This window comes from Varroa destructor, unplaced genomic scaffold, assembly GCF_002443255.2.
Source record: "Varroa destructor unplaced genomic scaffold, Vdes_3.0 BEIS01000001.1, whole genome shotgun sequence".
Taxonomy (NCBI): domain Eukaryota; kingdom Metazoa; phylum Arthropoda; class Arachnida; order Mesostigmata; family Varroidae; genus Varroa; species Varroa destructor.
In genome coordinates, this window is record NW_019211454.1 from 49765454 (window position 1) to 49790759 (window position 25306).

Sequence of the window (25306 nt, forward strand, 5' to 3'; positions counted from 1 at the left end):
ATAGGAGAACATGGAGTTGAAGGACAAGATGAGACATACGTTATCGGAGTGACGTAGAAAGCAAAAGATTCGGAACTGTGGCTGCCGCTAGTTGAAGCTGGAATTAAGTCAGAAAATGCTCGAAGTGGAGGAACAATCGGTGAACCACTACTTTTTATAGTACTACCAGCAACAGCCACTGTCGTAGTTGAACTTGCCGTCGTTGTCGTGACAGAAGTAATTGTGGTTGTCCCAAGTGGAAGAAGTTTAGGCTGATACTGGTGCTGCCGTTGAATCTTTTGCTGTTGCTGCTGCAGCTGAGAGACTGCTAAAATTGGCGCAGCAGTTGGAGTAACCGTCGAATGAAGTAGAAAGGATTCTCTGTTGTCGACCTGCGGTCGTTGCAGCTTCTGCTGTTGTCTACGGGTACTATAATGAATTGGAGATGTGGGGTCCTCCTCAAGGGGAGGGTGTGAGCCCCCGCAGCCGCTGTTGCGGCTGCAATCGCCCACCCGGTTTACGGTTACACCGCGGTGCTCAGAATGCTGAGATGGATGCGCCTTGTTGATGACTCGATTCGGCACTTGCGCAGTCGGAGAGGAATCCGTTGAGGTTGCTGCTCTTGCGATTACGGCATCGGAAGAGATCAAAGGAAAGCAGGTACTACTCTCCTCTGAAAGCAACGCTTGGCCGCTCAGTTTTCGTCGGTGGCGGCTATTACTGCTGCTGTTGTGAGCGGCGTCGCTGCTACCGGAGACAGCTTGAACGTCTTCGGAGAACTTCTGTCGCGTTGTGGCGGTGGCGGAAGCTATGGCCGACGCAGCTTCAACTACGACTACTTCTTCCGCTGCTGCTAGAGCGTGGCTTCGACTAAGCGCACGGGCCTCCCCCGTGTGACCCCAACAAGCGGGAGCAACCGGGGGCCGGCTAAGGCTCTTGAGAGTGTAAGGCAACTTTGTGGCAGGGCCAGTGCTTACGCCTTGCGCCTCCGTAGTCTCGAGAGTTAGCTGGCAGTTAATATGCTGCTCGGGCGTATCCACATCCTCCAACTGGGCAACAGCCGATCCTTCAAGCCTCTGGGTCTGAAGAAATTCCCCACTGCCCGTCCTGTTGCCTTGCAGCGAGTTCGATGGTGAAAACGAGGATATCTTGAGGCTGCCAATAACCTTTCCGTTTTTGCTAATCCTCACGACGCTACTGGGTGCACCGACTCCATCCGCAGCCGGAGGACTGCACGCGTTTTGCGACTGCTGTTGCTGCAGGTAATGCTCAGCGCAACTGTCGACAATCGCCAACTGTTCAAACTGGCTACCGGCAAGGCGGGTACTTTGTTGTTGCTGATCTGTGGTCCTCGAATATAATAACGGATTACTATGGCAAGAAAAAGTAGATGAAGACGGAGAACAAGATGCGATTACATGATGAGACAAAGCGCTGCCACCTTCTGAAGTCAGCGAACCCCATGAAGTCACTGCCTGAGCTATGGCGAGACCGACACCGTTGCTGCCAATCAATGGGGTGGTTGATCTTCCGAGGTTACTGCTGCTTTCGTTGCTGTGAACGCTTCTGGCTTTAGATGCTGCTGCTGCTGTTGCTATTTGGGGGTAAAGTGATAATGAGGTGGATGAGGGACTCGCACATGGCGATGGCGATGCTGCGGAAGCCGTCCGGCCGGTATGTGCTCCATGAAGGGGGTGTTCCGAACGGCGCAGCGGCTTCGCCTAATAGAGAATTAACAGCAAAAATAGTACGAGCATTCAGAGTGGAAGGGAAGAAAAAACATTCTCACAAAGTTATTAAATGTCCCGTTTATAATAGGTGCCAGGATATACCACTAGTATATACTGCTGACTAATATAATCAAAACGTCATGCGAGTGCGCACCAACCTTTAGTTATTGACATGTTTCGATGGGATTCTCAGTGATGTTTACTTTATCCGACGTTGAATCCTCCTCGACAACGGAAGTCTGTCGGGCCATTCTGGTGACAACTGCAGATCACGTAAGTGATAACAGCACGAATTGTTGTTCCGCATCAGTTCAGGATCGGCGACAGGAAATCCATATGGTGACCGATGATGGCCCCCGGTATCGACAAAGATATGATCGGTGCAAGAGGAGAGCGTGAAGTTCGATTTATGTCATACACCGGCAAAAGGTGGAGCGTGTTTATTTTGATTTTAGCGCATTTGAGGGAAATTAAGCAGTGAATATTGGGCATATAGTCCGTAATTTCGCCATGTAACAAACGATATGCCACAATATGTGGTGCAATAAATGAGACAGGCAGGAGACGTGATAAAAGGCGTAGTTGGTTAGGTGGGTGTGGAGCAGGACGTCGTGTAACAGCGGGTCGTGGTTTTTGACAGCGAGGGTCAGTGTCACCGTTAATCAATTAAATAAAATTATCCATAGAAAAATCGATTTTTTTAGTGCGACCAATTAAATAACGAGAAATAATTGCGAACAAAAACATTTGAGAGAAGAAAATACAAAGACGATCACACGAATCCAAAGGGGATAGAACGCGAGCGATTGCGTGATGCACGTCGATGGGCAGGTGGTGGCGGGTGCAGGACACCGGTGTGGTTATTCCGAACAGTCGGCATGCGGGAAGGGAATAAAAAAAAAAAGACAAGTTCGTACATTAGCGATCGATATTCGATTAGATATACCAACTAGCCAGACATAGATTATAGAGTTGCATCGTATCCATCAACGTGTCACAACAAACAAACGTAGGCAAAACAGATTCATATATAATGAAAAAAAAAAGAACAAAAAAGGCAGGATCAACACAAATACGCAAGGTTACATCAGTCAGGCAAGCATTCAGTCATTCCTAATCAGTCATTTACGTCACTCATGCCCATCATCAATTCGTTTGAGTTTTTTTTTTACTAGCCTTCCAGTTGAAACTGTCATCAAATGTTTTGAGTTTGATGTGCGGTACCGCTATTAGGCATTCCATCAGACAGCTGGAACCTCGTATGAACCAACATGTATCTACTCCCGGTTTTTAGTACAGACCACTAAATATCTGTTAGATTTATTGGTATCATCGGTACCAGTAATACTACCAGGGGCCCGGTATTACCACCGTTGGAACTAGTATTATCACAATTTCTATTACGAGCCCAAATAAAAATGCACGTTTTTTTAGGAAACCTTCTCTAACGAAGGCAAACATTTATTGTTTAGTAATGGATTGATTGTAGCTACCAGTCAAGCATAGTCAATGCTCATTATATCGTTTTCTTTAATTTTGGTAAACTCGGAAGGAAGGTTAAGTTTTATTCTAGCATCATTGCACGCGTCTGTATATGTATGTAAATTGATAGATTGTTTTTCCTGAGCGAGGCGTATATGTCGCACTATGCGTTTTTATGAAAAACGGCTAAGTCGTTTAAGCGAAAAACATTTTTTTAATAAACATTTCTCCTGCTGGAATTACCAGCGCAATTTATTGACGATTGAATATGGTTAACATTGCCGTTTGTCAATATAGCATGTACTGGTAGCAACGGCATTAAAAGGACGTAGAGCATTTTACACGCCCTTCAAGTTTATCTACGTTTAGTTTATTTTTTCGGGTTACTTATATTTCGGACTTTCCTAAAAACGTATTGTAAGATTGTCAGGAAAACCTGAACAATACATTTTCCTCAAATCAAGAAAAAAAAATAGCAGGCTGCATATATTTTCTTGTTGTTACCTACGAGACATATATATGTATATATATGTATATATATATATATATATATATATATATATATATATATATATATATAAGCTGCATCTCGTACGCGAAAATGTCCCACCTCGTCTACGACTAATACACAACAGTCGCTCGAAGTCCTCTCTCTTCGACTTTGGAGAGGTACTGCTGTTAAGCTATCAGCTTTTTCCTATGGACGTCAAATGTGTATAACTAGATCTCAGAATATATGAACTATCGGCTCGCCATCGGCAACACGTCATGGTCGGCATAAAACAACCAAGAATCCGATTTCTTATTACGTACTTTATGCCGGCTTAGTGTTCACTGGATACTAGAAAGCGGTAGTAGGAGGCAATATAAGATTTTCTCTAACGCTGTTGTTAAGTATAGACAAAACTCCACTCAGTAGCTGTTTATGGCTATCCGATGCGACCAGATGAATAGCTGAATGAGGCAATTGTTTAATATACGTATCGCCTCTAACTAAATTAATAATAGCACACCATTATAGAGTTAGGACACATGCATGTGCCGAATACGAGACAAAAAAGGTCTCCTGTTTGTTTCCAACTTCTGTAAATTTATCTGGTTCTTAAACCTTTATGTAGACCTGTTCATTGAAACATCTTTGAACTGAACTTTCCTTGGTGTTTGAGCGGACTCTGGCTCGTTAATGAGATATTGGTAAAATCGATCATTGGAACGGACGGAAAAGCTCCGCGACAGTCTTTGGTGCCCCTTTTAGACGTCTTGAAATGCTTTAGAGAAAGAGAAGTTTATTGGGTGCTGTGACTTTGCCTTAGATCAATGGCGCCTGATCCGTGGTTTTCACATCTTAAAGAATAATTCAGCGGCCAAAATAGGCTACACCAGGTGGTGTCGATGGAGCTGATAACTTCTGTTCGATTTGACATCTTTTATTCAATTCTTCAGATCTACGGGCGGACTCAGTTATGACACAGTTCTGGCGGTGAAAGGTGCCATATAGATGTATCATGGCACACTGAGACTTAGGCTCAGGGCGCTGATATAGAAGCAGCAACAAGGCGTGCATGAATATTTACGAATAGATAGAGAATATCATGAAGAAGATCCGAGCATGATTCAGAATTGAACATGACGGATGTACACAAAGGGAAAAGTAAAAGAAATATATTTTTGATAACGCCAACCACATCAATAATGCATGCATAACTCATACAGTGCAAAAACAAAATCAAAGAGGGATAAATTAGCCAGTATCATATAAGTGCCGAACAGAGGTTTAGGAGGCACTCGTTGGATATCAACCGAAAATGATTTCGTACAAATAATACGGAATATATGATCGAAATAGAAGTCAAGTCAGAAAAAAAATATTGTTGCAAAAAAAAATATATATATATATATATATATATATAATTTGTTTTCATTGGTCGATAATATATTTTAATTAATATCAATTTTTATTTCAACGATGGTGTTAATAGTGGCCATATGATTGGTAACGTTGGTGATGAATGAACGATCATTGTATTCGCAATCAATGGCGTCGCAATTTTTTTTTGTTGTTTTTGCCCAGGTTCGAATGCACAGTCACACACACACATACAGAGAGGCACATAGCGCAGCGGAACGGAGTGCAGCAGCAGGATAGACGGCAGAGCGGGACCGAATGCAGTAGACAGATTGGGTGTTGGTGAAAATGGCACACGGAGATTCATGGTTGTGACGGCAGAAGATGCGGATAGTAGTAACAGTATGAGCAGCAAGAATACAACACAACACGAGGGTTACAAATAAGTTAGACGATGAAAGGACACTATCAATTAAGAACGAGAAACAACAAGAACAACAACGGCGGCAGCAGCAGCAGCAGCAGCAGCAGCAGCAGCAACAACAACAACAACAACAACAACAACAACGAAGGCCATGGCCACACTTTCTATCGGTCCGGCTCGCTCACTTGTCAATCATATATGACCTTAAGGGAGGGTAAATATATGCCAACTTTTTCGGACTCTTATTAATAGGACTATTGGAGCTGGTAAGATACAACATTCAACGTCCTTGCGTTTGAACAATTCAGAACACGACAAACACCATACAGTGTGCGATACGGTGTGTAGAACCCAGCAAGAAGAAGACTGAAGATATACAATACAGGACTGACTGACTGACTGACTGACTGCTGTTGAGTGGGCGAGAAAAGACTAACGAAATGGCTTAGTAGTCAGGAGAAATACACCAATAACGACAATGGTAATCAGACGAGAGCCACGAATGAACGAAAATAAAAACTACTACACCAAAGGCGACAGGCTGCGATATCAAGCTTGGTGAGAATAGGACGGCTCAAATCAGGACAGCAATCCAACATCAGACAAGGTAAACAAGTCGTTCACACACGCACGCACGCATGAAAACATATGGCAGTGCTGAAGAGGCTTCCACGTCAATTAACCACTCTGTTTCGCGCATAATCTTAAGTGATCAGACTGCTCAAAAAGGGCACTAGATTGATGAAGTATTATAGAAATTAAGGCCGGGTTAAGACAAAGGCCAAATCACCACTTGCCCTAATTTCACTGTCCTGCTAAGTACAAACGGCATTACCAGCAGTAACTATAAACCTTTTGAATATTTCATTTGTTGACGATTTTCAGGAAAATTTCAAACAAAACAAACGAAACCGAGTGTTTCTGTGAGAAGAGACAAAACTTGGAAGGTTTCGTTTCTTAAGAACGCGAACGAGAAGGAACTGCAGTCGATGTGAAGTTTGCAATCGTAGACAACTTCTTAGTGTACATTTGGCCGGGTTAAGGAACAGCAGGAACAGTCAATTGGTGAATGGTAAAAAGAAGGACACGCTCGAAATCTGGATCGAATCAGGTTGGTCAGGGGCTATCAAACCACTAGGTAAATTCTCATTACCATGGACAATGCCTTAGCAATTTCACCTGTATGGAGGATTTTGAAACTTTATACTGAAGGACGTGGGGCATATGGCGAGCGGCGCATATGGTTTTGTTCCGGATCGATATAAGGAGCAATTTGATTCGCTTAAGGTTTAGACAACCGTCTTTGGCACTGACCTGCGGCAGCAGCAGCAGCCTCCTTAGCGGCGATTGAAGACCTCCTTCTCTCCGCTAGGGCTTCATTCAGGGACGCGGCCGAAGTACGTCTCTGGGCAGAGTTCAAAGCTGTAAGGGCAAATAGAGCCAGAAAGAAATGGAACAACTGACGTGAACGTTGGCCAAGGAATGCGTACATACCGCCTGTAATTTTGATGGTGCAGGAATTCACTCTCATAAATTCAAGTAATCTAAAAAGTGTGGTAATGGTGAATGTATATAGCCAGCTGATTTAGAGTGCATGAGTGGCGACCAAACCTGAAATAACAGCGACGGCCGCCAATCCACTTAAACGAGTTCACTTTGCGGGTACAGCGATATGAGCTCGTTAATCAAACGACACATATGACAGTTGAGAATATCGTGATAATAAACAATTATAAATATTTACGGTAGTAGGTACATGCCGTGACGCCATATCATCAATTTTATACTGAAAGAGGTAAGCTTCACGGAGGTGATGGCGGACTACCTCACTTACCATAGCCCAATCCCTGCAAAAAAAGCCTTAGCGCTTCAGAAATCTTGCTAGGTTGTTCCTCGAGCACCATGCCGGCGTCCGAGATCTTCATCCATGATGAGTTAGACGGGTCCAAACGCCCATTCATCGTCACCTATAATCGCACATTGAATTGCCAAACGATAAGATACTGTGTCTGTGTCAGCTATTCGGTACTCCATCGTTTATTAAACTAGATAGTGACCGTTCTATCCAAATAAGACATTCTCTTCGGTAGTAACTGCTACACATAAATATGTCGAATGAAATCAGTTTATTTTGCCTTTAACAGCACATACGAATACGACGATCTTTACATTGTAACTAGGTCTTTGTCTCTGTAGATTTACACGGAGCCTCTTTAGTTCCCGTTTGTTTTTGTGCGAATAACGCTTACTCTTTGAAATATCTCTAAACATTCGCTAATGGAAGGTCAACGTGGAATAGCGTAATCTATATTTAGCCTGAAGTGAACTCTGAGGTGTTCAGGACTGATGGACCGCCGGCTCGGGCAGATTCGGGCGGGCAGATATCGGAAAAAAGAACATAATGGCGCCCCATGAAGGTATGCTCTAATTATCGAGCTCTAACTTTCGCTGCTCTTCCTTGCCTCACCGTCCAGTCTAGTAGAAATGTTATAATTGTAGGAGTCGGATAAACTAAGGGAAGAGCTTGGCTATGCAGGACATCCTTTTCCCTCGTTTAATCCCACGTTGACTATTGCTCTCTCATCTACGCAAGTCAGAATGAATGTCAAAGTACGTAGGTTAGTCTACTGGTAGTTGCTGTAAATCAAAGAAGCAGATCGGGTGATCATTCTCTCTCCTCAAGCTCAACTCTCAAATCGCAAACTGTGATTTAAAGGTCCGGTCTGAAAACAGCAACAGAGTTCTTAAAAATAGGTAGGTAGCACAGAAAGGCAGGTGAGTCCTTTTTAACTAGGCCGAGAACTGGCGATTCCAATAGCGCTAGGTCTTTCTGACATCGTGCGAAACATATGGGCACCAACTACAGATACTGACTAGAAAATTAGAGTCAGGGCCGAAGTAGGCTATATATTTCATAAGGTACTCACAGTATCGTCAACGTGTGGCGAGAGCGCACCCGCAACGAGCATAACGTGGCACTTAAAGTTGCGAGTTCCCTTCTTCTTGTTCGGGTCGAGCTCTCGGACAATATTTAGGTCGTTACGCTTAATAAATGCGTCAATGAATGCTGACAGATTCTGTGCGTTGATGGATTTGCTGAAGTAGTTGCGGTACACCTGCACCATATCGTAATTCCGCTCCTCAGAGAGCTTCCCGAAATGATGCCACAGTAGGTATTCCAAGGTCGAAGCGGTCATACCCGATGACCTGACATAGTTAATGGATCGATACATTGAGTTGATTTGTAAATAGTTTTAAGTGTGTGTGACGCATGGAAAATAGCTGAGTTATGTGATTGCAAAGTATTCACGTGTAAAAAAATCAAAAGGGTATATACTCTCGCATAAATGCCTTTATGTAAGCCGGTCACTTACTTGAGGTACATGGCATTAACCTTTTGGTAGCCCCATTCTGTCCAGGAGCTCTTGCTTGCCGTGCAGTTAATCAGGAAGAGTCCATCAATACATTCCTGGTAGTCAAGTGCGAATTTTGCTAAGATATAAGCGCCAGCTCCAACGCCAAAACCAACAAAGTGCTTGACATCGTAGAACTTCATAATAGGCAGCACCATCTCGGCGAGCTGATCCATCGTTGGAAAAGCGTAACTGTACAACATATATTTACCATACCATTATATTGCAGTTACAGTTAAAATAGATCTCCGGCTCAATCGCCATTTCTTCAATTTTTATCTCTAGTCTTACAAAAGGAATTACCGCTGCTACTCATAAATATGTAACTTTGAATAGCGAGATGCTTGACCAATAATATCTCTATACAATCTATGCCATTTCTGTCAAAAGTGGTTCGATGATATCTTTCCTTTCAGTAAGTCATTATTTCTAGTCTTGATGATAGTACTGCTCTCCTTTAAAGTCTATATTTAGCGATCATTTTTAGTTCTGGGTTCCAACAATGATCCTATTCTACAACAACAATACGAAATCAGCAAGTCGAAACCGACACGCACCCATCAGGGAAATTAGCGGCGCCCTCCTCTTGTCCAGGTGCGTTCAGGTGATAAACGCAGAAGTTTTTCATCATCATATTGACGTCGACGTAGTTGAAGAATGCTTGGAAGTTAGACACGTCTGTAGTGATAGATAACACGAGATACCCATTTGAAAAGAGCGAGCATAAAAAGAAGACCAATTAAGACAAGCATTACGCTTATTAGCGTCATCATCCGAAAATAGAAAAGCTAACCAGGTAGCCTTTGTTGAATAACACGCCATAACTGGTTTATACCAATGTTCAACCGGCAGCACGGGAAGTAACGGTTCCGACAGATTCCTAACAACCTTCAGTCCTCGTCGGTCATTCATTCATTCATCTATCTAGAGCTAGAGCCTTTGCTCCTTCTACTTCAACAGAATTCTGAAAGTCATTTCTTCTTGCTTGACCGTTTTGCCAGATAGTCAGCTGGGCGCTCAGGATTGCATTTGTAGCATTACTCCAAGCTAACTCCAGGCTCACCCTCTCTGGAACCCATTCCTATGGATTATCTCTTCGCTCCACCTGGGGAGACGTGGAAAGGGGGTATCGTAAAGGGAAAGACCGATGTTTCGTCCTTGACGTCCGCTAAGGGGCTTATGCAGGCCGACGAATATGGCCGCCGTGCAGAGACTCATCGAAACGAAGCTGCTGTGGTCATGGAAGTGTGAAGTGTAGCTGCCTGTATCCCTATTTAGAAACTGAATTCGGAGTGAGACTGCGAAACTACCAAACTATGTTAGCGGAATGATGCCGAGGTAAGTTTCCGCTTTCTGTAGTGGGGAGAAAGGAGGGGGAAGTACGAATAGGTTCATCCTGCAGCAGACAGGAGTGTGAAGGAATGGGGTAATGCTTATCGATCTCTAGTCTTATCGATTGTGTCCCGTAAAATACTGCACATCCGATAGAGTATTTAGTAGGGGGAAATAATTGTGCACACAAATAGCCTTTCTCTTTGCTTTGCAATCGAGTCAACAACAGATTTAGAAATTAATGAATGAACAAGTCTAGAGGTGCGCATAATAAAACACTAACTGACAGTTTGACCTAGTCATATGTCTCATTATTCCGAATGAATATCTAAATTATCTCGTGAAGAACGGCTCGGTTCACGTATCGTGGCGGAAAATGTGGCTGGTGATGTAAAAACTGCTATAAAATAATTGAGAACTACCGTTCGACACCGGGAAATTAAAGAAACGACCTCATGAGATTCTAAGTGATATGTTCAGACAAAATAATTCCTCGGCAAAAAAAAAAATTGAAAAAACAACCTCGTATACTTACGATTGAGTCCGATGTCGTGGTATGTGAACAAAGCGGGTTTTTGTCGATCGCCTTGAACGGCCACCAACATCGTGCCCCACTGGGTCCCAATTTTGTCCTCCTGCGCATATGAGTCTGATCGCGAAAGGCGACGCATAAGGGGCGAAGAGGCCTCTACTCCGCGCAATTCGATATCGTCCATTGTGTCGGTTGGCATTTTGCCTCTGAAAAAGGAGTCAGGCCAAGGAAAAACGAAACGTAACGTTAGCGATACCAGACGAAGGCTTCTGCTGTTTTCTACTACAGCGCATTCACAGATGTTGACGCGAATTGTTAATGTTGACAAATGGCTAACGATATGCGCATTACTTAGGCGACAGATCGCGTTTCACGCAGGTCCATTGCATGCCATTAATTTTCTTTACTCTATGCAAATTTATTGAGCTTTTAATAATTGCGAGGTATTGTGTGCACAGGTTTGACCATAAAAATAACATATTAAGGCATCTATCGATGAGATAACGCGCAAGCTACTTTTTCCATATGGTTTGATTGTGGGTACTGCACCGAATGGATAACATTTGACGTTTCACAATTTGGCAGTGTTAGGTTTAATTACTTCAAAACAAACAGATTACGCTTTAAAGTCGAGCGTGTTTATGCCTTCTTCACAGTCTCATCGTCACTGCTTTTCTGTTCCGATGGTAATAAATAGAGGGTAATAAGACGTCGGGCACATGCTACACCAGTAATGAGCCTCGCTCTAATGAACACAAACAATAAATTACGTACGATCCCTGCTAGACCATTAACAAAGCGTCGGCATTTTTATCGGGAAACTTTGTTTATGTGACCTTTTTATTGACCCTTTGGAGAGGCAGTTTAAATTCTGGCCCGTCAAATATTCTGTCCACATGAGTCGCGTTCGACATAAAAACCCCGTTTTTGTATTAACACAATAGCAATTCGATGGTTCAAGGGATTTGTCTAAGCGGCAACTTAACGGTTAACATTACGTGCTGGCTATCTGTTTCTCGTCTTCAAGAAACCTGGCAGAATTATTATTCCATAAAAAAAAACTAGATAATAGATACTATGACTCTATTTATCGACCATTACATGAACCGTTATCGAGCAAATGAAAGGGCTTGACATGAAGAAGAGAAGCAGGTTTGCAAGCCCGAAAGCTTCACTTCCCACTGCGACGTAGGCGGATTCATTGCAGGCAGATAAATTTGTCGCAAACGTAAATGTGCCTATCCACTTGAACGGTAGCCCGAGAACAGCCGCCAAAGGACAGCGGAGCGAACGAGCGGAGAAGTTCTGTTGCCATGCGAATCGCCGCAGCAGCAGATTCTCTTTTCGAAGAAGCCACCCATCAGCAGTTAGTCACCGATTGTAGCCATTACAACCAGCAAGACTACTGAACAGGCCAACGACGCATAAACCGCGCGAAGAACCTTTTCCACTGCTAACGCGATGCGATGCGTAGGGCACTCAAGCGACTACGAAAAATATGCATTGAAGACGCCGCTGTCAGCTCGTAGGTAGTAGCTCACCGTCCCAGTGGTACTCGATATGTTACCAAGCGGCGTTAGAGACAGAAAGGTCTCGACGACAAGAAGGGTCTCGACGAAGCGGCGCAAATAAATAAATAGCTTTACATTACTATCTGGTGCTGTTCTGTATACATTCATATATATAATATGCAGCTTCATTTTCCACAAGTACGGGTGACAACAAAGTAAATTTGTTCTTTGTTGTTTATTCCACGAAAAAAGAAAAACAATTAAATACACTGCAGAACAGGTAATTATCTTTGTCAATTCACACAGGGAAAAACACTTTGGATTCGATAAATTTTGTTTTAATCTTTCTCGCGCTTATTTTTTAATTTTACCCTTAGGGACAAGAGGGGCTTGGCAGAAAAACGCGTCTGCCGCTATTGCTATGTTCAAATGCATCGTATGAGGAATACATCGGCGGCAACGAAAAATACTGCCGAAGGCAGCATTTGCACTGGGATCGCCAGCAAAAGCTGAGAGAGCACAGCCAAACACGAAAGTTGAAGGACACCGCACACAAGCCTGCCTTTACTTTGCTCCTTTCGCCGTCTTCCTACTGACAGAATAAATACAAACAGCACGAGCAATAGAAACAAAAGCATTATACTATGCCCTGGAACTCTCGCGAATACAATACAGTATATAGAGTCCCGGTGCTAACGTCTCTCCGTATACTGCCGCCGTGACATTTGTCGCGGACGTGGTTACGTTACGCTGCCGTACACTATTTTGTCTGGCTGAAAAAGCTCATCCCTTAATTTTACCCCTTACTAATATTGTGCCTTCTCACGCTGCCATTGTCGATATACATGTATATATATAGTTGAATAATAAATACGTCCGGAAAATCCAGTGCCGTAGCACGATTTGATCAGACACCCGGCAACCAACCGCCAAAAGCAAGGCGCACGCAACTGCACGAGATGAAACCGATTCCAGTATACGCCTGCTTATATACAGTTGCACATGCAGTTATGCCTGACGAATTCTCACGAAGTTACGACGAGGGGACGAGAGGAGGAAAGAGGCGCAGAGGTGTTATCGAAATAGCTTCCGCTGCCAAAAAAAGCTTACGCACTCATCTGCATATCTAGCTAATGTTTGAGTTCGCAGCTGAAACGACGTGAAAGCTAACAACGGAGGTGGCGATTAGCTGCAGGCTCAATGGGCCTTGGAAATTGGATTGTAAATTGAACGTGCCTGGCAACTGCACAGGACAAACATAACTGATGTGCGCCATTTAATATAGCGTGTTTTGTTGGATATGCCGGACGCTCGCCGCTTGCCTCGCGCTCCGTTAAATGGACATTTTCGCTGGCACAACAGCAGGGCTTCGGTCTGTAACAGGGCTCCAATCGGCGTCTGCTGGTAGATGATGACCGGAAACGAAGTAATGTATCAACTACGAAATTCACCCAATAACATCATTGAAGCCACGACCATTAATAGCAGCAGCTCGGTTACATGGAACAACATGGCGTTTAAAATGGTATGAGCGAAGAACCGGAGTAAAAACAGTAACGATTACAGAACAAAGAATTGGGAAAACACACAACTATGAAACTCTACGTTATACGACTTTTCTACTGTGTTTTGGGTCGCATACGAATTAAACCTGACGATACATCGTTACCATTGGCTGTCGGACTTAATGACCAGTTGGTCCTCGCCTTGTTCAGCCGGGTTGGCAACAAGACTGCTACACTGATGTGCTCTAGTTCGCGTCCAAAAAGGTCTTAATCTTTTCACCTGTGTGCGCGCCTATTCTTATACAAACGCTTGCGCCCGCTCAAAGCGACGCCGCGTCATCGGCCGCACTGCATCGATCGTCAGGATATTACGACCAAGAACAATTTTATTGAAGGGCTGGATTATTCTATTCAGCTGAATAGTACGGTACCACAAACTCTGACTCATCGGCGGGAGTTCCAAAAGTCTATGACCTAATAATCACTTGGCCAACCGAATCTTTATCCGGGCAAAAGTACAGCGGAAGATTGCCGCACGTCATGACAAAATATTTCTGAACGCGGTGCCTGCATTACGTGGTAGCTACTATTTTCGGCACGCTAGAGCTAAACAACACAAACACTAGGATTAAGCCAGGTAGAAATCAGAAACGGTAGGTGACCTGACCCCTTTCTGAGCTCTTCAGTCATCCAAATCCAACCGACACGGTGAACGCACATGGAACAACGCGCGCACTTGAAACGTTTGTTTTGTTTCTACATAGAGAAAGAACCTGTATGTTTTCCCTCGCCTTGACCATCACGTACACCCGAAAACACACGCGCGTACATTGTCGATTACAAACAGACAGGAGCCACTCGTGAAAGCCTCTATATAAAGGATGGCGAAATCTGGGTGGTCAATGCATACTTCCTTGAACGCGTTTCCATGGTAATCGTAACTAACAAGCATACGTCTACGCTGGTTGAGATCTCAGCGTTGCTGAAAATTGTCATCAGATATTAAAATAAATAATAAATGAGAATTGGAGGAAAAATAAGCAGTTATTAATAGAAAGATAAGGTAGTTTATATTATGAAGTTTAATAGCTGCTTATATGGTAGCCATGCCGTTTCGTAAGTCTGCTAAAGAAAGTTCAATCAAGCTCAGCAGGATTCACTCCGGTTGGACTTCTGATGGGGGCAAATACTTTATACTATACCTAAAAATAAGTGACAAAGAATAAATAATCAATAGTACTAGGTGCAAGGGTAAAAGAAAACTATTTGAATAGATTGTTTAAACGTTTCTATTATATTCGGTGAAGCGCGCACCTACATACATAATACCCCTACATCTCAATATGTTTCTCTTGTTACTATCATTAATCGTTCACAGTTAACAGCACTATCAACTAATGATCTTCGCCACACCTGAGAAGGTGGTACGCCATCGAGGACAGGACTAGAGATCCGCGGGGCACCGTATACAGCAGCCGTCAGTTGAAGCTACAGTTCCGTCAAAATCGGTTTATCGACAACTAGAGCTACAAGAGTCCGATCTTCCTTCAGTAATATCGTTTACAAACACACAGCTGACGCCAAAAGCGTTGCTGTTAAAGAAGGCAGGCTTTCATCTTGATGTGATGACACGATGGGTTTTACCCAGCGCAGTGTCGTGCTTCGTTATGTATTCTGCAGCTTGCACTATGTTTGTTCCTGGTTGCACCAGCGTACGAGGAAGGCCAGCAGCGCCGATGGATCGGAGCGGACCAGTCTAGAGTGTTGCTATAACAACGCAGTTAACTTACTCGCGCACAAGGGTGAGGGCTTGTGGGCCCTTGTCGTGAGTGAGGACAGGGGAATAACGGCCATCCGTCGATTCGTGGGTCCGCTGGTGGCCGCCTCACACGCTCGATCCAGCCGGCCCAGCGTAGTCGTCCTGTTTCGAGCCACTAACCGAAAGAGGGGTCCGTCAAATCGTCTATGCCCGGAACCAAGGGACCGAAATTCTCGTTCTTAGGCGCCGATTAACAGCAGCGGACGCGGCAGTGGTCACAGCCACTTAATTCACGAGAAGATAAAGAATGGCCCATCCAGCGAACTATGTTCATCTTCACTAATCCTTTACGATGAAACGGAAAGCAGTCACAGCTGCGGAAGCCCGCCACGAGAGCGCCAACAAACGGAGTACACGGGTTCTGAAGGACAAAGCGACCTACAGACCCAGCAATCACAAATCGCTTAACTAGACTAGGTAGTCTGAAATCTGATTTTCTTGTTTTCGTTCTTCGGTATTGTGATATCTCGCTCTGACTTGATGTTCCCTAGGCAACGCGATCCTTGAGTTGAGTTGTCTATTCGACTTGGAAATAGGCACCCCAGGTCGTTAATAGTTGTTGTTCTGTTATTGTTACTTATTTTTGCGGCCGTTGATCCTGTAGTTACTCGAATGCGACCCCACTCGGTGCATGACTCTCTGCTGGGTTCCTGCCCATACTTGACTCGCTATCAGATTCCAATAGTACGGTTCGTTGATGTTGTTACTACTCTGATATACTATTGCATTAAAGTTTTGATTGTTCCTAGAGCAGACTACGATAATGTATCTGTGCTTGGGGTGTTATATTTACCCGATTTATATCACCGACGCTCGTGTTTTGTCTGATACACGGACAACCACTAAGTAAAAGACGACTGTGTTATACGATACTACTTAATTCACTTTACAACTACTGAGTGAAGCCGCTCTGCTTTGGACTGCAGCTTCAGCGTAGTGGTTATGGCGCTCCCGTAGTACTGCTTTGTTAATTCTGTTACCGGTTTATGACGGAATATAATAGAATAACGATCGGTCAAAACGAAAATAAAGCTTAACGCACATACGTCTATGCACAGACAAATAGACAAACCTGTTCTATCATATTAACTCCATGTCTTCTACGAGCATTCGTAGTACTTGTACGTTACACCTCTGCGTATGGTAGTGCGTACTTTTTCGACGTTGCGGTTAGCGTCGTAACAGCCAATAGTGGAAATTCGAATGGTTGTAGCGCGTTCGCTCTACCCGTAACCAGTAGCAGCTCCGCGGCAAAACATCCAGCGACAGCAATGGCTAGATGTCCCAGCAATCACAACAACAGCCACCGACAGCAGAAACCAGAGCTGCAGATGAAACGCAGCGTCCGCAGGGCGACCGTCTTCTTCTGACGTCCGTCGCGACCGCTGCCGTTGTTGTCGTCGTGATCATGCGTGCGTTCTCGCGATTCCTGGTTGTGTGATGCGCGCGTAGCTGTGTGTGTTTATCATACATAAATGATGTAAGTGTTAGCGTTCCGAGAGGCCAAACGGCGCAAGAGCTCTTGGCGACAGGCCAGCGTCCGCATGTTTTAGTGGATCGATGCTGCTGCTGCTGTTTTGGACCCGTCCGTGTGTCCTCCTATAGCGCTCTATTGCGTCGATAATGCGCTCTTCCTCTACTCTACACTACCGCTGAATTAATGCTCTAATGCTGGCTAGCTTACTCGATACCCGGTTCCAGCTGCCTCGTAGCTCACCGCCGTTGGTTGACGGCTCACGAGCGCCGCTGCCGCCGCTCTGACGGGACTTTGTCGCTAGTGTTGTTGCTGCAGCACGGCCACGAGGGCCGTCACCGGCGGCTCGATCATTGCGGAAAGGAGGGACCCCGCAGCAGTGAAACTCTTAGTTTATGGCGCTCCTGCTGCTCTTACGTTTGTAATGGTAGTTAGTTGCGATGGTAGGCAGAGGCACAAATGGGCACGTGAGAGGGCACACGTATGACCTTTCATATTGTATATAGAACCGCCAAGAGGCAGGACCTTGAGCAGAACGATCAACATGGATACACATGGAGAGACATACGTTCAGAATGAAAATGCTGTAGGGCGAAGAGGCCCGCTGCTAATTTTACTGCGGCAGTAAACAGCGCTGACTGATAGAATGAACGGTGGACGCACCGATGGACGGTCATTTTCGGCTCACAAAAGGCCGACAGCGAATGATAGAAGCTAATCGGCTAGCGGGTACCTAGCAAGTTCCTGTGCATATTTTCTTCTTTGTCTTTCCCTTCTTTGAATTCGATCCCTTTCTTTATGTTGTCGGTTTATTGTTTCTTGATAATGCCTGCCGCGCGTTGGTTACTTTAATCGGCGATAGGCCACGAGTAGGCCAGCAACCACCACCAGCGGCAAAGAAGCCTCTACAACAGCTGTTGCTGGTATAAACGGCAATACACAAATTGTCAACCTGGTAAGGGTATGTCGCTGAGTTTGTCCGACCGCTCAGCGGCGCCCGATATCGTGTCTAAAAAACCTGATGCACGCAAAAAGTCCGCAGTAGCAACTGCAGCAGCACAGAGAAGCGACATCGTTGCTCCGATGTTAATATGCTTGTATGAGATACGACAAAGCATTTTGTTATGACAATGGGGGTTCTACTCTTCATGCTGCTTTAAACTGTTGGTGATAGCAGGCGGTCGAACCGTCATGCCAGTGCCCTTTTACTCTATTCATCTGTTTGCTGATAGACTAACTCTAACTCTAAAAACTAGTACACCCTTCAGTCTTACTGATTATGTATTTATGTGTTCGATGATACGTTATGAACGCTAATTGGGAGATTTATATATACAGCTTCTGTTATTAACGCGGCTAACCCAATAATATTTGACAGTCCATTGAAAAGACGAAAAAACCTGGTGCTATTTATAAACACCCACTTGTGTCATACAGTCGTGTGGCCTATATGGTGTCTAAGACACTTGCTCAGCCACCGTCACGCCACAATGACCCAAATATTCGCTATCTTTCTCCGCTTCTGTTAGAATTAGCAGCAATACCTATCGCACACCCTATTCGTAAACGTTCGCATTGGTTAGCTGTGATGTTTGCGCTTTTCAAAGTTCGGTGTCTCGCTTAGCTTCCGGACCGGAGATGGGGCACATTTGCTGTCATCCGTCAACACCAAACATATATATATATATATGCCAGCTTTATCCAACGACCTTCCGCCCAGGCTAACTTTCGATAGATAATAGATGGACGGACTAGTGCTTTGTTGCTGCCTGCTGTTGTTTGACCTTATACAGCGATGACAAACAACGTCCTGGGTCGTTGCTGAAGGTGACAGCAGTGCGCGATGACATTCGCGTGTTTACGTGACGCCAGGAACGACAACAATACCCACCAAAGCAACAACAATAAACACGCTGTCTAGTCCACGTCGGCCTGAGCAATCTATACACAGATAACGAGCCTGATCATGATAATGCAGCGATCTGGGCCGGTGACACCGCATTGAGAAAGTTCAGTAGGCTACGGGAAGGCTATTATATGTTAGGCTGGTGATAGTAAAACAGGACACAGTAGAACAAATTATCCTAGACAGAAAAGTCATTCGTGCCTGTCAGTGGTTTTCAGTCCATCGACAAGTTCGCTATTGTTGGCGTTCGTATTGCTTAGTTTTGGCGAAACATCAATTCAAGCAGCAGTCGGACTCTACATAGAGTAGAAGTAGACATCAGCTTCGATAGATTATTGTCTTTTCGGCTATTATTGCTGATACAATTAGTACTTTGTCTCTTCTGTATAAGATATTCCTACATGTGAATTGAAGATGCGCATTATAGTCTGCCAGCGATCTACAGAAGCACGGTATATGCCTGTGTCATATAGAAGTATACAAGTGTACATGTACTATCCATCATACAACGGCTGTACATCGATATCTTCACACAGCTACACAGGCGCCGGCTCAGCCATACACCATATAAAGTATAAAGCTAATATAAACTCAAAATACGTCACCCAATGCTCAAAGATGGACAAACAAAAGCAAATGTTTTATCCTTGCATAAATACACACCGCACAAAGTAAGTGGGAATACTTGTAGAGCTCGTGGCCGATGAAAAACTGGTCTCAGCTAACGAAAAAGATTCACACGTTGTTTCTTATAGCCAACAACAACAACAACTCAATAGCGAAGATGGTCTTAACAAAGTGTCCAGCTGTATCACCACCACAAGCGTGTCCGGCGACGCCGATTACGGAATAATTATTATGATGTTTGATGGTGCAGCCGCCGACAGATTCGTAGCAGCGATCGTGGCCGCTGCTACTGTGCTCGCCGTCGTGAGGCCGGAAAAGGACGCGCTGCCCTCCTTTCTCAGGCGATAATAGAGACACGCGACGGTTAAGGAAGACGAGTTGACATCATAAACGACTGTGGATGAGGCAGGCAAAAAGCCGGACGCCAAGTGAGCGCCTCCACATGTGACAGCGATCCTGGGAACGCACTTTCGGCAGCAACAATAGCAGATACTTAACGCTGAGGAGAGGACCTGCTCTCTGGACACCGCCGCTGCTGTTGCCGCAAGCTCGTCAAGTTTTTCATTGCGGACACCGCGATCGCCAATCTCCAGAGCGACTCCTCTCTTTTATGAGAACAATAACGATAACGAAAATACTGGCTGCGATCGTATCATTATAGAACTCGCCCAACGTTACGTTAGACGACGGCGGCGACGACGACAAAGAAGAAGCAGCGAAAAACACTACCACTGTGCTCATCCAGGATCAAGGGCCGATTACAGGATAGGTTAGCGCACCTAGCTACCTAAACGACCAGCTGTTGCTGTACCCTCCGCAACGTCTTTCTCATCCACTTCTTCAGCGCGTTGCAGCCTAACGGCACTTTTCAAACAAATAGACAACCGAAATCAATTTCGATCTGCACACCCATCTAATGGGAAATATCGACAAATATTAACCAATCAAGAGACCAGTCTTTAATTGAACAATATTCAAAGTAATTGGACGTCATGAAGAGCCAATAGGTAGCCAAGGAGTCGGGGATGACTTTTTATTGAAAGGCCAGTGATGGTCAGTCGTTTATAGCAGTTTTATAACTATAAATGTTATAAACATTCACACCTAAAGTAGCTTTTTATCTCTTAAGCTTTTGTAACACTCCCATTGGTCCATAGTCCCTTTGCGTAAGTAAATTCGATTATGCAGAAGAACAAAGTCATCGAACAACAAGAAAACATGCAATTGAATTAATTATATTGATTTGAGCTACTCATAACGGATACGTACGGGGCTGACTTTCATGAAAACCTATTTCTTGATTGAAAAGCCTATTTGTCACCCTAAAGCATGTGGGTTATACTAGACGTTGGGGTAACGAAGGTATCATGTCTGGAGCCAGTGATGATGATGCTGCAGCAGCAGCTGGCACCGTAATTTTAGGACCAAAGCACGAGATAGTGGGAAAGCAGGGCCAGACAAGTGGCGTCTGGGACAAAGATCACTCATGTTTCTTAATCGACAGTTGCTGCTTTGTGGTGGAAATAGTTGGCCGCAATCAATATACACACGGGACATCCAGGACGAAATAGTAACGAATATTAAATACTATCACTATAGTACATTGTCATTGTTGGCAAGGCAAAATAGCATGTCGCGCTCGATAAGAGGACCAATAACTTCGTCTGATTGTTTCGTTAAAATGAATTACGGGTAACATCTTGTGACGACGTCTTGTCGAGATTTCAATTTGTGAGCCAAACTAATCATTTGTCGTCACCTCTGTGTCCTATTTGCCTACTTACCTAATGCGCTTATTCTGTTTGCCTTAAATATTGTATCAATTTATCGACTGTTTTGAGTGGATTCCAAAGTAAAATCATCGTGGTGTAATAGTAAAAAGCAATTCACAATAGAAACAGCGACACCTATCGTTGGAGACGAAGAACAAACTCAGCGAGACGGAACTAGACAATGTCATACTGGAAAATTTTTCCTAAGAAAAAGAAACGGATCGTAAATAATAAACGTAAAACGTATAAATTTCCACGATCTTCGGATATCCTTTGCTTGAACGTAGCTATTTCTGTTCACGCTGGATTTTCACGGGTCACATGGAGGGCTACAATATCCGTCTTGTTATGAATCAATTGAAACCTAAATTTGCTGCAATAACCTCAGCCGAAGCGAACATGTACGCGGGTAACGTTGAGCTGAAGCAAGGGAAAAGGCGAGCCACAAGAAAGTGCAATAGACCAGTTTGCTTGCTAGTAGAACGTTACATAATGGCAAACATCGCAGCCGGTGAAGACGGCAGCATTATTGACGGTATAGTAACGGAACTCGAAAAGAATTAGATGTGCTCGTTGGTTGGATCTTGTTCGATAGGCCACTTGGATCCGTCGGGTCTTTTCCTCTGGGTGTCCTCAACTAAGTGATTGTCTCTGGGACTACCAAGTCTGTTTTCAGCCCAGTCAGTCCCTAGTAAACTAAGAACAGTAGAAAGCAGTTATGACTGCCGCTGTGACCCCCAGCACTCACTAATCGAGCGACGGAAACCGATTAATTCCATGCCCGTTCAAAGCTTTGTCGTTCGCCTGTCAAGTCATCAAATAAGGCGAGAACCAATGTTACTAAGAAGTCTACCTCACAGACAGGAAGTTTACCACCGAAGGCTCCAAGAAGAGAGAACAATATAAAAGCTACTTATAAGCAAGTAGCTTTGTCACGTTCAACCTGTTTCTGATGTTGCTACTACATCAATACATCGACATCAGAATGATCAACAAATCGGTTGGTCATATATCGTGCGCTCAAATAGCCCGATTTACTATGTGACATCCGCGCAGGGTAAACTCGATCCCGGTGACCCTAGGGAGGGACTACACCCTTGAAAAATATAAAAAAAGAGTTTTGTCTCGTTTCGTATCTAATGTTCTCTCTTTTGTCTACGAGCAGACATAATTTTGACCCAAGCGCCAAAAGATTTAAATTTGCTTCTACATCGAATTACGCTGGGCAGTAGGCCCAAGGTACAGGTAGACGGTAGTCAGGAATGGACGCAGGCAAGTAGTATCTCTCGCCGCTCGAGTTGGTAGGGGAACAGAACATGTCAATTTAGCGTCGGCTCCATCTCGAAATGTCATCGTAGTGTCTGACGCTGCTAATCACGTATTAGAGCTATACTGTACTACAGAAACGGAAAGTAGAATTATAAACCTAGTAATCTTAGGGGATTATGTCGTTGAAAGCATATTGTGGTTGAAACTACTCGATCTTTTGTACGAGTCTACTGTATCATGAACCTTTGTAACCGGGATGTATCGATTGTCATCACTAGTTGTAGTATGGCCAAGATTGGTTTGATAAACTATACCTCAGGTCATATGATTTCCTACAATTAATGTCATTACGGTTGGCATATATATATATATATATATATTAACGAGCGTACGTTGAAGTCTGTTTAGAACAAACATGTGTGTAACGAAAACCGTAGCGCAACATGCACTTTTCCACTATTGTTTGCTAATCTTCTTTAATTCTATAGAGAACGTGAAGTATCAGAGTAAATTATACGGACAGGGTCATCCATTTAATATTGTACAGGAAGCCCCGACCGGCTCAACCGTCATCCGTGGTGGTATCAGCAACAATTGCTAAAGCAGCATTTCTATCAAAAGCAGCAGCAGCGGACAGCCTATTAGCAATAAGAGCTATTCATCTCACTTAGTAATAAAGGTTTGCGAGATCTTAGTAATTGCATAGTTTTCAGAGCTGCCGCCAACGACAATAAAAAATTAACACCGTTGCGACGGTGCAGCGACCAAATGAAGGCGCCGCCACCCATCCACTAATACAACCCATTTTTTCTGTTAGTATTTCTGCTATCAGCGACAGCAGCAAAGTGAGCAGAAACACTAGTTGTACCTTATGGTTTTCGACGCCACTCCAGCATGCTGCTTCTGGAACAACTCCAATCCAATAGTAAAGCTTCTGCGCAGTGTCAACGGCCGCGGAAGTAATCGGTACCAACGGGAGTCTGTGCTGCCGAGTTGGCCAGATCTGGGACAGCCACATCGTTCTGCTGTCATTGCCATTGCTGTTGTTTGCTACCAAACAGCCCCCCATCATGGCTCCTTTTGACATGTTAACTCTGGGACGGGCGACCATGGCAGCCCGTTGCAGACCAGCAGAAGTTTGTGGTACTGCGTTCGCGACCGCCAACAGCGAAGAACGAGAGGCGCAAAAAGCGTTTGCCATAGGAAGCTAAGCTACGCCATGCTTTCTTGAATCGCTGATAACATCAAGTGAAAACCTTAAGTGAAGGACCAAAGCGAGAATTTTTGAGGGTGTGGTATCTGGGCGAAGGGATCTTTTCGACAAAAGAGTTTCGATGATAATCAAGAACTTTCGGTGCTACACAGCTACTGGTCCCAAAAAAGAGGTAAATTTGGTATCACTAGATAGTGGGTAGCGTGAAATATAAACACAATCGGGTGCTTAGCCATAAACTAAAAATAAATTTTTGAAATGTCCCAATTGCTTACTGTTTATAGAACTAACTTTTGCGAAGTTTATATGATACACATTTTTTATTAGCTACAGCGTGTCGAAAATGAGTCAAACTCCTCATAATATGGGCGTACATAGACTCTTACGCCTCGGATATATATATGTATATATATGCGAGAGAGACCATATATGCGAATGATACGGTGATGCCTTTATAGATTAATAACGTTCGTACTTTCAAAATACCAAGAATATTAATAAAAATAAGTAGCAACTCTTCTTTGATTTTGTAGATAACTAAAGTACGTGTTCGCGTGTGCGCATTTTCACGTCTTTCTATACGTGAGTGGATTTTACACAAAAGATTATCAATAGAAGAGTAGCCGAAACAGCCTGCTAACAGCAGGTTAATGCTATATCGGCAGCAGCACTTATTGAGAGGACACCGGTTTTCTCTAGGGCAAGTAGGTAGCCCCTGACCGGCACGACCTAGACTTTTCGTAGAAAAGCGTGCTGTCGCAGGCGGGACATAATATAAAAATTTGAGAAAGAGCCGGCGCCAACGATGCCGGCAAGATGAAGTGGCCAGGTTGGGTATTTCCCTAGAGGAGGAGCAGCACACAGCCCCCTTCGAGAAGGCAACGAAAAGTGCCTTTCTGGTGACTCCTTTTATTCTTGGTCTCAGTTTCCACACTCTGTCCACTCGACGCTTGCTTCAGCCGTCATTTTTACCCCGTTTTCTCCTCTCCAACTACCCCTTGTTGCTAGACTACCACGTGCACTTGTGGCTGATGGTGCAACTTCTGAGGCAAAAAGCACGCCATTTTCGCCCCAACAGCGAATTCTCTATAGTGAAGAATAGCAGTAGCACATTTAAAACTGCAGCTGCCAGTGGGAAGGCCTCACTGTGGAAGCACGCTACGTCATTGTGAGCGGTGAGTTAGTCATAGCGACACATCACTACGTCTCTCTAGTTGGGTACGAGCGGAAAGAACGGCTGAGGTCCCTTTTTTTTCCCGAACGTTTTTAACAACACGAGTACTGGTAAAAAGACCGCTGCACGTAGCATAAGCGTCGGAGTACGATAGTATAGAACAACTGACTGGTCCTACATGTACGTTAATTATATTTGCTGAAAATCCGCGCTCTGATAGATGCAATACCCATCATGAGCTCACAGTACTCTGCCATCATCTCCACGTGTAGATAGAATCACTAATCGATTCATATAT

The 25306-nt window shown here is 44.2% G+C and overlaps 1 protein-coding gene and 1 long non-coding RNA gene across 14 annotated transcripts in view; one reads left to right on the forward strand and one right to left on the reverse strand.

The window, feature by feature from the left end:
- Positions 1–1560: 1560 nt before the first annotated feature.
- MESK2 (misexpression suppressor of KSR 2) overlaps positions 1561–25306 on the reverse strand; it is a 34287-nt gene continuing 10541 nt past the window's right edge. For 4 of the 9 annotated variants that reach the window (XM_022800836.2, XM_022800806.2, XM_022800824.2 and 1 more), the window contains 8 exons: positions 10742–10944; positions 9432–9552; positions 8836–9066; positions 8389–8668; positions 7296–7428; positions 6776–6883; positions 1868–1971; positions 1561–1700 (listed from right to left, as the gene is read on the reverse strand). In XM_022800836.2, coding sequence (XP_022656571.1) covers positions 1874–1971; positions 6776–6883; positions 7296–7428; positions 8389–8668; positions 8836–9066; positions 9432–9552; positions 10742–10937 — 1167 coding nt within the window. In that variant the 5' untranslated portion in view covers positions 10938–10944 and the 3' untranslated portion in view covers positions 1561–1700; positions 1868–1873. Of the gene's footprint in view, positions 1701–1867; positions 1972–3696; positions 4726–6775; positions 6884–7295; positions 7429–8388; positions 8669–8835; positions 9067–9431; positions 9553–10741; positions 10945–14421; positions 14580–15167; positions 16222–16645; positions 18939–19616; positions 19965–25306 lie in introns of those variants that run through there. The other 5 variants (XM_022800788.2, XM_022800846.2, XM_022800779.2 and 2 more) reach the window with 5 other exon arrangements.
- The window catches only part of LOC111248474 (uncharacterized), a 66083-nt gene continuing 45495 nt past the window's right edge, over positions 4719–25306 (forward strand). For 2 of the 5 annotated variants that reach the window (XR_015320180.1, XR_015320168.1), the window contains exons 1-2: positions 4719–6068; positions 6347–6572. This is a non-coding gene — a long non-coding RNA (uncharacterized LOC111248474). Of the gene's footprint in view, positions 6069–6346; positions 6573–9875; positions 10456–25306 lie in introns of those variants that run through there. The other 3 variants (XR_015320163.1, XR_015320162.1, XR_015320164.1) reach the window with 3 other exon arrangements.